Genomic DNA, 12,584 nt, shown 5'->3' with positions numbered 1-12,584 from the left:
AATAGTCCATGTGACATCAGTGGTTCAACCGTATCGTTATGAAGCTACGAGAATACTTTTTGTGCACAAAGAAAACAAAAATAATGACTTTATTAAACACGTTCTTCTCTTTCGGGTCAGTATCCGCTACCATTCACGAGAGTACCACCCACCACGCATGCGTGTGATGCTGCTGACGCAGGAGCCAGATGCACTGAGCCTTGTTTACAAGCAGAGGAATGCACACCGTGAACGTGTGACAAAAAGTTTGACGCGAAAGAGAAGAAATCGTTGAATAAAGTCGTTATTTTTGTTTTCTCTGTGCACAAAAAGTATTCTCGTAGCTTCATAACATTACGGTTGAACCACTGATGTCACATGGACTACCGTATTGACCCGAATATAAGACGATGTTTTTTTCTTGGAAATACATCTGAAAAAACGTCTTTTTCACTTTTTCACAGGTCGTCTTATATTCAGGGTCTAGACTTTGACATGTCAATAATACACCCACAACAATAGGTGGCGCCAAATACGCATAAAACGAGTGTGCCATGAAATACGTAATGTAATGCGTGTTGTAAAGATCGCGAGTAAAAACAAAAGAAAAAGAAAACCTTACAGCTGCATGAGTCGTGACTGTCACGTTAGCCTGATGGGACCAAACTCCCTTTGTGATTTTAAAACGTAAGACAGTACCCAGATTTGAAGACTACAGTAAGATTTAACTTCTACTCTTAATAAGATTTTGGTAGGCTACTATTAGATGGATAGCCTAAATGTCCTAATTCAGATGGGCTACCTGTTTTTTTTTTTTTATGGTATATCAAAAAGTGTATATTTTTTAAATGTGATTGTTGGTACATTTTACTAGTTTTTACCATACTTTCAAAACAAAAATTAAAATAGGAAAAATATGCAATATGAAAATAATTGAAGACAAAATGTGTTTTACTGAGAAAAAACAAGATTTGGCTTTTAAAAAGCCTTTTTCCAAAAGGTACATCTGGAAAAAGGGGGGTCGTCTTATAATCAGGATCGTCTTATATTCGGGCCAATACGGTATTTTAACGTTGTCTGTACTACCTTTCTGGGCCTGGGAATATTTCAGTTGCGTTGCTGTCTATGCAGGGACAGAAAGCTCTCGGATTTCATCAAATATATCTTCGTGTTCCGAAGATGAACGAAGGTCTTAGGGGTTTGGAACGACATGAGGTTGAGTAATTAATTACATAATTTTCATTTTTGGGTGAACTACCCCTTTAATATGCCAGCTGGTTCATTTGTGAAACAAGCTCAACATGTCCCTCTTGTGGTTGTTCACTCACTGTATGCAAACGTTTAATGAAAGTAGTAGCTTGTACTTTGTGTGATTGTTTTGTTAAATTAGAACGTTTTCCATCTAAGCAGTTACGTAATGTGTTTTGCTATGTGTATTAGCTTGTTAATAATGTACGATAGCAGATTTATGCTGACACGCTGATGATGTGGTTTCAGTTGATTACACTTTATCAAACTGTTATTTCTTCATTTTGTTCTTTCAGACAGAAAGCAAACGAAAAAAGTTTAAGGAAATCTAAACTCTCACTCTCAGACTCTTTCTTTGGTTGCCACAAAAACGGGAAAAAAAGAAAGTCAATGTTGCTCTGTGTGACGAAAAACCCTAAATGAACGTCAGCATACTGCCCTGAAACATTTTGGCTAGTGAAACAATGTAGCGAAACGTTAACGCAACATTTAGCAATCTAAAATGTAACAGTTGGGCTTTAGAAAAGAACGTCGATGTGCTCTGGTGAAACATTATAAATAACAGTCAATGCAAATGTTACACTGAACATACAATGTAACAGTTCGGACAACAAATCCTTACACGGAAGTTGTAACTCAAACCCAGCTAACAGAACATGTTGGCTCCTCCGGGGAGAACGGAGATTTGAAGGGGAGTGTGAAGTTTAGGGAAGAGCCCTCTTTAGCTGCTGACGCGGATGGGACTGTTTGTGCAACGACGCAGAGGACCACCGAAATCCAACCATGTTATCTTGGATTATAAGTGTTTGGACCATTTTTGCGGTAGCACAATGTTACTTTTCAGAGGAAAATTATACTGAAGAGTCAAAGATGCAGCCGCCCACAGTCATTATAGCAATAATAGCACGGAACGCCGCTCATTCTTTACCCTACTACCTCGGAGCTCTCGAGAGATTAAACTATCCCAAAGAGCGCATCTCTATCTGGTTGGTGACTTCCTTCTTTGCAGTTTAAGCTTGTTGATTATCTTATTATTTGTAGATGTCAAAATGTAAATCTTACTTGCATTCAATCACTTCCCCCCCTTGACTTTTTCAGACTTTCCCCCAAAAGCAGATCCCCTTCCCCACCTCCCCAGCTAATAACGTTTGGGTTGTATGTTGTGTATTTATGCACATTAATGCATTGATTTTATTTGTAGCGCATACTATTTAGAAAATAAACTAGGTAAAAATAATACTCTATGTAGTGCACGATTTAACGTTTAAAGTAGCTTCAAGTAGTGTATTTTGTGATTAAATGGACAGGAGAAGTCTAATGCTACATTACAAATATAAAAAGTAGTTATTACATGTTAGTTCTTGTAGTTAATTTGTATTTCTCAGTATTTAAGTCAAAGACAAATAAGAGTGGCCAAGTTAAAGAAACTGAAAATTCTAGTTTAAAACATGAATGCCAAGTTGATGTTTGTTCTATACAGTTTAAAACTGTTCAACCCTTTTCAACTAAAGTTTACATTTATTTACTATCGAGACATACAATATTTTCCTTATTCCTTGAATAAATCAGTGCACACGTAATCATTATTTTTCAAAAGTTACAAAGTATTTTTTTAAATATCATGAATTGTAAATTCATAAATATCATTAAATTTTTGGAGGAGTTGCACCACTTGACATTTTACATCCTGAACTAACTTTGCCTTTCCATAAAAAGGTCAAAGTAATGAGGGTTTTCTCTATATGATATCACTTCCTGTTGTTTTTCCTGTATTATTTATGAATGGTGGTTGCACCACATGACTTTATAGCAAACATATAAATGCATATAAATGTTCACATATATACTTATGGAAGTCTGTAATGTATGTGCATTGTATCATAAAGCGTGGCCAAAAACGTACGATCTTTTGAGTGGCTTCGTATGTGTTCAGGTGGACGCAATTTACTGACACCAATTAATTCCTGCTCTCTGCTTAATGTTTCCTGTAGGGCGGCGACAGACCACAACATTGACAACACAACAGCAATCCTGCGAGAATGGCTCACAGTCATGCAAACACATTATCACTATGTGGAGTGGAGACCTTTAGAAAAACCCACGTGAGATGAACATCACACAACATGAACATATGGCAGATACTTTATCCTGTTAAAACCACAATTTTAAAAATGCTTTGGGATTGTTTTTTAAGGTTTTTGACATTTAGGTACTACCAATGAATCTTGAATTGATTTGTTTTATCCACACAGATCCTATGTAGGTGAGCTGGGGCCCAAGCACTGGGCTAATGGCCGCTATGAGTATGTTATGAAGCTCAAACAAGCAGCGCTGAACTTTGCCAAGAAACGCTGGGCTGACTACATTCTGGTATGACCCAGTTAGAGCCTACACACCCCAATTTTGGATCACACACACCCAAATATCTATAACAGGAATATTAAAAAAATACAACCAGGTCAAAATTCTTCAAAGATCATGGAGGTTCAGATCTTATTGGGGCCAGAAATGTGAATAGTGCTGGAATGCACTCAAATTATTTTTGCTCATATCATGTCAGTATGTTTTATATTTGCTAATGTCATGCCTATTAAATTATATCATTAGGATTGTGTTATCAGAGTGTTTATTTCCTCATCTGCAGTATTCAGACACAGACAACATCCTGACTAACCCGAACACACTGCACCTCTTGATGGCGGAGAATAAGTCAGTCATTGCCCCCATGCTGGACTCACAGTCAGCGTACTCCAACTACTGGTGTGGCATCACTCCACAGGTACAATGCAATGAATTTCCAGCTTGGAAGTGTGTATGTGTGTGTGTGTGTATGTGTGTGTGTGTGTGTGTACTTGTGCATGATCTTAAAACACAATGAGTGATAGCTAACATTTCATCTTGCAATATGCCACATCAATAAAGTGGTCATATCTGCTTCCACTGTTGCTGTATAATAATAACAGCACTGGAGAAACCACAGTGTACCTTTTGAATTCATAGACTACTGGTGATATTAAACTATAGTCAAAGTAATGAAAAGTAACCAACTTCATTGTGTGTGTGTGTGTGTGTGTGTGTGTGTGTGTATGATACTTCAAAAGTACTGTGAGTTTTTTAAAGAAATTAATATTTTTATTCAGTAAAAATGCATTAATTTATCAGAAAGGTCAGTAAAACCATTTATAATCTTTTCTATTTCAAATAAATGCTGTTCTTTTAAACTCTCTGTTCATCAAAGAACAGAAAATATAAAATTTATAGCATTGATAATATGAAAAATGTTTTTTTTTTTAGCAGCAAATCAGCATATTAGAATGATTTCTGAAGGATCATGTGACTCTGAAGACTGGAGTAACGATGCTGAAAATTCAGCTTTGATCACAGGAATACATTACATTTTAAAATAGATTTTCAAATAGAAAACAGTTATTTTAATTTGTAATAATATTTTATAATATTACAGTTTTTACTATATTTTTCATCAAATAAATGCAAAACATTAAAAAAAATCGATAACACTTTACAATAAGGTTCATTAACATTAGTTAACTACTTTAGTTAACATGAACTAAGAATGACCAACACTTATGCAGCATTTATTGATCTTAGTTCATGTTAATTTCAACATTTACTAATGCATTATCAAAATCAAAATTTGTGCTTGTTAACATTAGTTAATGCACTGTGAATTAACATAAACAAACAATGAACGACTGTATTTTCAATAACTAACATTAACAAAGATGAATAAATACTGTAATAAATGTATTGTTCACTCTTTGTTCATGTTAGATAATACATTAACTAACATTAACTAATGGAACCTTATTGTAAAGTGTTACCAAAAAATCTTATACGACCCAAACGTTTCAGTAGCAGTTTATACATACAGTATAACAGTAAAGATTTATTTTTTGCAGTAATTTAAATAATTGACCTAAATATTTATCTGCATTACAGCATTCACTAAATATGTAACTAAATATTTTTAGTTTTACTGGAACTTGTGCATGGTGGAAATGTGAATCTGTGATTAATTTTTAAATAGGTTGATTTACATGAATTGTCCAAACAAACTGATTCAAATTAATCACATTTCACAAAGCAGATATTCTGTGCTCAAACAGTGTGACAAAACAATTCAGTTTAAGTGAGGATCTCCTAAGAAATGCAACATCACATTTGAGGATAATAGTTCATTATAGGTCTGTTTGCTCAAACACTTTGTCCTTTGGCTGTGTTGTTCAGTTTTCTGTCTGTCTCAGGGTTACTATCGTCGTACTGCTGAGTACTTCCCCACAAAGCAGAGGCAAAGGCGGGGCTGCTATCCTGTGCCGATGGTCCACTCCACCATTCTGCTGGACCTGCGCAAAGAGGGCACCAAGAAAGTGTCCTTTCACCCCCCTCACAAAGACTACTCCTGGCCCTTTGACGACATCATCGTTTTTGCCTTCTCCTGCAGGATATCGGGTATGGCGCCCCCTTCTGGAAGACTCCAGCAGATCTAATTTCTATTATGCAATATGATGACTTTAACATTTGGATTTAGTTTGGAGGGATTGAGGGAAAAATTCTTCCCTGTGTCCAACTGACTGCAACATTTTTTTAGGATTGACAGTCAGATAGCCTTGGAAAGAGATGGAGCGAGTGAAATTTCTGACACTATTTATCTGATATGATTCACTCTTTGAAACAGAGGTTCAAATGTATCTGTGCAACAAGGAGCGTTATGGGTATCTGAACGTACCTGCAAAGCCTCATCAGACCGTGGAGGATGATCGAATCAATTTTGTCCACCTTTACCTGGAATCTCTGAGTGAGTAACACTAACATTTCGTTTTTTTTTTTTCTTAAATCATATTATTAGAATAAACTTGTGCGATAACTTGAAAAATGTACAATGATAGCAGCACTTAAACTAGCTTGTGTGAAAAGCAGTGCACTTGTATTGACTGCACAATTGTAGTACTTCAAATATTAAAAGTATATTTAAAAAAACTGTACTTGCAGATTATATAATAATAATGAAATAAAAGACCACTTAAAGTGATTATATCTCTTCACAAGACTTCAAAACCATTAGATTTAAATGGATTTGTTTTATGACACTTTATGACCTTTTTGGGTCTTTTAAGTTTCGGTTACCTGGACTTTAAAGGGACAGAATCCTTTTACAGTAGGTTTCAATACAAATATTGTCATTTGTGTTTCAAGGATTTACCAGAGTCTTAAGGTTTTGGAATGACATTAGGCTGAATAAATTGATGACATTTCTTTTTTTTATTTTTGGATGAACTATCCCTTAAAATACACTTTTATAAAATGCACCTTTTAATAATGTCGTATTAAAAGTTTTACTTTAAAGTACATTTTAAACGATTATGTTTTAATCTTTTGTCATGCTTTAAAGAAGTACACTTATTTATTTTGATGTGTAGACTAACATACTAATGCTCATGTAATGTACTTGATTATAATTTGAACTGTAGTCTTTTATTTCATAGTACATTTATTATATTTTGAATGTATTCAATTGTACAAAATCATTACAATTGTGTAACTGTAAATTTATGTAAATACCTGACATTTTAACATGATTTTAACTATAAAACATTTTCATTTAATTGCAATTAACATGGAGTTAAGTGTCTGAAAATTTGCACTTAAGAATTGTCTTTTAAAATACATTATATATATATATATATTAGTGCTGTCAAACGATTAATCACGATTAATCGCATCCAAAATAAAAGTTTTTGTTTACATAGTATATGTGTGTGTACTGTGTATATTTATTATGTATATATAAAGACACACACATACAGCATATGTTTTGAAAATATTTACATGTATTTACATGTATATATTTATATTCATATAATTTATATTAGATATAAATATATTTAATATATAAACGTAACACATTTTTCTTAAATATGTACATGCATGTGTGTGTATTTATATATAAATCATAAATATACACAGTACACACACATATACTATGTAAACAAAAACTTTTATTTTGGATGCGATTAATCGCGATTAATCGTTTGACAGCACTAATATATATATATATATATATATATATATATATATATATATATATATATATATATATATATATATATATATATATATATATATATATATATATATATATATATATATATATATATATATATATATATATATGAGTATTCTAAATTATACTTTTTTCACAAGGGTGTCAACTGACAAGAATTATAAAAAATAGGATTAAAAATAGGATAGGAAATGGTGAGGTGAACTTTTTAATATGAAACTGAAGTCACAAATATGAGATATAAAGTCAGATTATGAGACAAAATTAGCAATTGTGAGCCATAAAGTCACATTCTGGGATATAAAGTCAATTATAATAAATAAAGTCACAAGAATCTTTGAAATGTTTTACTCTGCGGTAGAAACAGGCTTCCATAGCTATGATCATGTAGCATAAAATGTCCCAAAAAGCGTCTTGTGTGATTTTCAGTGTGGTCTCAGTCTTTTGAGCCCCACTGTATTTGAATAATACACCAACCTTGTGCTAATTAGCGATTAGCTTCTTAATCAAACAGAATCATAGTCAAGGATTTGTCCTAACTGAAGTAATTTCTCCCACAGTCCATGGGCCGCCAATGTATGTGTCTCGCAATGTCCACGTTCCTCCCAAACAGTCTGATCTCATGGGCTTTGATGAGGTAAAGTTGAGTACATACTCTGTTTTTTTTAACCATTGCTTTGAGCTACAACATTCAGCATGCGTGTTTGTTCTCCTCAGATCTACTTGATAAACCTGCGCAGACGTCCAGACCGCAGGGACAGGATGTTATGGTCGCTGTATGAGCTAGAGATTGATGCTAAAGTTGTGGCTGCTGTTGATGGAGCGTAAGAACAGACATTTACTCTTAAGAGGAATCTTTATTCATTCTTTCTATGATGATAAGAGCAATCATTTCATTTTTCCAATGGTGTGTGCATGCAGAGCTCTGAACAGCAGCGATATTAAGATTCTAGGTGTCGATCTCTTACCTGGTTACTATGACCCTTTCTCCGGCCGCACGCTGACCAAGGGAGAGGTGGGCTGCTTCCTCAGCCACTACTACATCTGGAAAGAGGTCAGTGGCCCCTAAAACTATTTAAATAAATGCCACTTTGATATTTTGTTATTGGTAACACTTTACAATAAGGTTCCATTAGATGACGTTGGATAATGCATTCACTAACATAATGAACGACATTTGTTGCAGTATTTATTAATCTTTGTTAATGCTAGTTAATAAATTTACAACTGTTTATTATTAGGTAATGTTAGCTGAGGTTCATTAAATCATATTAGCAGATACCACTTTTGATTAATAATGTATGATTAAATGTTGAAATTAACATTAACTAACACTAATCAATGCTTTAGGAGTATTTTTCATTGTTAGTTCATGTTATCTAATGTATTTAACAAATGGAACCTTAAATTCTTTTTTTAGAATACCTTGTCTAATGCAGAGACATTTTTAAGCACGACTTTTAAGTGTCCAAATACTTTTTGTATCATGGGTTGCTTTTATTAATGTAGCTAAAATATGCAATATAGAAATGCATGTTATTATTAGTATTTGTCAAAATGATTTGATCGCTTCTATCATTCATAGATGGTAGACATGCAGCTAGACAAGGCGCTGATTTTTGAGGACGATGTGCATTTCCAAGCCAACTTTAAACGTCGCCTGATGAGGCTGATGGAGGAGGTGGAGCAGGTGGAGCTTGACTGGGACATCATGTGAGTGACACCCGTCTGTCACACGGTTGTCGTGGTAACTAGAAGAAACCAGAACCAGAATAATGCCTTTGCTGCAGTTATAAGGAAGACTTCAGTTTTATGGCTACAGTTTTATGATTTTATAGCATATAATCCACTTGTAAAGCTCATCAGGTGACTTTAACTGTTGTGGCGATCTGTTGCAGATACCTGGGCAGGAAGAAGGTGAACCTTGAAGAGGAAGTCGCAGTGGAAAATGTCAGGAACCTGGTGTACGCTGATTACTCCTACTGGACGCTCTCTTACGCCATCTCTCTTCAGGGAGCTCAGAAGCTCCTTAATGCTGAACCGATATCCAAGATGCTTCCTGTGGATGAGTTTCTACCCATCATGTATGACAAGCACCCCAAGTGAGTAGCACACTCAAGTCTTCAGGGTCGACACATATTTTATAGGAATAGTTCACCTAAAAATTAAAATATAATCACCCTCAGGTCATTGAAGATGTAAATGAGTTTGTTTCTTCATGGGAACAAATTTGGAGAAATGTAACCTGCGCAGACGTCCAGACCGCAGGGACAGGATGTTATGGTCGCTGTATGAGCTAGAGATTGATGCTAAAGTTGTGGCTGCTGTTGATGGAGCGTAAGAACAGACATTTACTCTTAAGAGGAATCTTTATTCATTCTTTCTATGATGATAAGAGCAATCATTTCATTTTTCCAATGGTGTGTGCATGCAGAGCTCTGAACAGCAGCGATATTAAGATTCTAGGTGTCGATCTCTTACCTGGTTACTATGACCCTTTCTCCGGCCGCACGCTGACCAAGGGAGAGGTGGGCTGCTTCCTCAGCCACTACTACATCTGGAAAGAGGTCAGTGGCCCCTAAAACTATTTAAATAAATGCCACTTTGATATTTTGTTATTGGTAACACTTTACAATAAGGTTCCATTAGATGACGTTGGATAATGCATTCACTAACATAATGAACGACATTTGTTGCAGTATTTATTAATCTTTGTTAATGCTAGTTAATAAATTTACAACTGTTTATTATTAGGTAATGTTAGCTGAGGTTCATTAAATCATATTAGCAGATACCACTTTTGATTAATAATGTATGATTAAATGTTGAAATTAACATTAACTAACACTAATCAATGCTTTAGGAGTATTTTTCATTGTTAGTTCATGTTATCTAATGTATTTAACAAATGGAACCTTAAATTCTTTTTTTAGAATACCTTGTCTAATGCAGAGACATTTTTAAGCACGACTTTTAAGTGTCCAAATACTTTTTGTATCATGGGTTGCTTTTATTAATGTAGCTAAAATATGCAATATAGAAATGCATGTTATTATTAGTATTTGTCAAAATGATTTGATCGCTTCTATCATTCATAGATGGTAGACATGCAGCTAGACAAGGCGCTGATTTTTGAGGACGATGTGCATTTCCAAGCCAACTTTAAACGTCGCCTGATGAGGCTGATGGAGGAGGTGGAGCAGGTGGAGCTTGACTGGGACATCATGTGAGTGACACCCGTCTGTCACACGGTTGTCGTGGTAACTAGAAGAAACCAGAACCAGAATAATGCCTTTGCTGCAGTTATAAGGAAGACTTCAGTTTTATGGCTACAGTTTTATGATTTTATAGCATATAATCCACTTGTAAAGCTCATCAGGTGACTTTAACTGTTGTGGCGATCTGTTGCAGATACCTGGGCAGGAAGAAGGTGAACCTTGAAGAGGAAGTCGCAGTGGAAAATGTCAGGAACCTGGTGTACGCTGATTACTCCTACTGGACGCTGTCTTACGCCATCTCTCTTCAGGGAGCTCAGAAGCTCCTGAACGCCGAACCGATATCCAAGATGCTTCCTGTGGATGAGTTTCTACCCATCATGTATGACAAGCACCCCAAGTGAGTAGCACACTCAAGTCTTCAGGGTCGACACATATTTTATAGGAATAGTTCACCTAAAAATTAAAATATAATCACCCTCAGGTCATTGAAGATGTAAATGAGTTTGTTTCTTCATGGGAACAAATTTGGAGAAATGTAGCATTGCATCACATGTTTACTAATGGATCCTCTGGATCCGTCAGAATGAGAGTCCAAACAGCTGATAAAAACAAAACAATAATCCACAAGTAATCCATACCACTCCAGTCCATCAAGTAACGACTTATGTGAAAAGCTGCGTATTTGTAAGAAACAAAGCCATCATTAAGACATTTATTAAGAGTCCTCTATAAATAATAATGCTTCCTTCAGTGAAAAAGTCACCTCATCTGAATCAGGAGAGAAATATGCACAGATCAAGCACCGTTTGTTGGTGGGTTTTGATGTGAGAGGCAAAAAGGGATGGACTTTTTCACTGGAGAAAGCAATATTATGTATAGAGGACTTGTATTTTAGCTGTAAACAACGGTTTAAAGTTAAAATGTCTTAATGATGGATTTATTTCTTACAAATACGCAGCTTTTCACTTCACAAGACTTAGACTGATGGACTGGAGTGGTGTGGATTACTTGGATTATTGTGATGTTTTTATCAGCTGTTTGGACTCTCATTCTGACGGCACCCATTCACTGCAGAGGATCCATTGGTGAGCAAGTGATGCAATGCTACATTTCTGCAAATCTGTTCAGATGAAGAAGCAAACTCATCTTGGATGGCCTGAGGGTGAGTAACTGCTCATTTTTGGGTGAACTATTCCTTTAAATGTTAAAATGATTTGTGGGGTTAGAAGAGTGATGTTGCTATGTATGGTGTATGGTGACCCATACTAGGAATTAGTGCTCTGCATTTATCCCATCCAAAGTGCACACACAGAACACACACCACACACACCCGGAGCAGTGGGCAGCCATTTTTGCTGCGGCGCCCGGGGAGCAGTTGGGGGTCAGTTGTGGTATTGAAGGTGGGAGAGAGCGCTGTACATTAACTCCCCCGCGGCACCCGGGGAGCAGTTGGGGGTTCGGTGCCTTGCTCAAGGGAACCTCAGTCGTAGTATTGAAGGTGGGAGAGAGTGCTGTACATTCACTCCCCCCACCTACAATCCCTGCCGGTACGAGACTCGAATCCGCAACCTTTGGGTTACGAGTCCGATTCTCTAACCATTAGGCCACGATTTCCCCCAAACATACATAGTTGATGGCCCAGATCCGGCAGGCCGGAAGAAATAACTCGGCCCGGCTGCGAGAGTCGGCATGGACATGGGATGAATGACGGCCCAGAATCGGCCCAAATACACTGGCGCGAGTCTGGCTGCCAAAACCGCCGGCATTGGGCCACAATTACACCGTCACAATCGCAACATCATTCTTCTAACCCCAACAAGAATTGAAACACATTTACCAGTACTGGCCCGAGTCTGGGTACTAAAACGACACCACCGGCATTGGGCCACAATCACACCGACGAGAAATTAAACACTTAGCCAGTACTGGCCCGAGTCTGGGTACTAAAACGACACCACCGGCATTGGGCCACAATCACACCGACGAGAAATTAAACACTTAGCCAGTACTGGCCCGAGTCTGGGTACTGAAACTGGGCCGACAGCACTGGCATTTCA

General features: G+C 36.4%; 1 protein-coding gene across 1 annotated transcript in view; it reads left to right on the top strand.

The window, feature by feature from the left end:
• Positions 1-1,911: 1,911 nt before the first annotated feature.
• cercam (cerebral endothelial cell adhesion molecule) overlaps positions 1,912-12,584 on the top strand; it is a 16,277-nt gene continuing 5,604 nt past the window's right edge. Inside the window, exons 1-11 of the mRNA XM_016481624.1 lie at positions 1,912-2,213; positions 3,219-3,329; positions 3,480-3,597; positions 3,872-4,006; positions 5,493-5,697; positions 5,924-6,043; positions 7,870-7,946; positions 8,027-8,133; positions 8,231-8,363; positions 8,895-9,022; positions 9,208-9,411. Of these exons, the coding sequence (XP_016337110.1) occupies positions 2,011-2,213; positions 3,219-3,329; positions 3,480-3,597; positions 3,872-4,006; positions 5,493-5,697; positions 5,924-6,043; positions 7,870-7,946; positions 8,027-8,133; positions 8,231-8,363; positions 8,895-9,022; positions 9,208-9,411 (1,541 nt within the window). The 5' untranslated portion in view covers positions 1,912-2,010. The remainder of the gene's footprint in view (positions 2,214-3,218; positions 3,330-3,479; positions 3,598-3,871; positions 4,007-5,492; positions 5,698-5,923; positions 6,044-7,869; positions 7,947-8,026; positions 8,134-8,230; positions 8,364-8,894; positions 9,023-9,207; positions 9,412-12,584) is intronic.

Source organism: Sinocyclocheilus anshuiensis, unplaced genomic scaffold (assembly GCF_001515605.1).
Source record: "Sinocyclocheilus anshuiensis isolate Anshui unplaced genomic scaffold, SAMN03320099.WGS_v1.1 scaffold914, whole genome shotgun sequence".
NCBI lineage: Eukaryota > Metazoa > Chordata > Actinopteri > Cypriniformes > Cyprinidae > Sinocyclocheilus > Sinocyclocheilus anshuiensis.
This window is presented reverse-complemented; position numbering and strand designations above follow the sequence as displayed.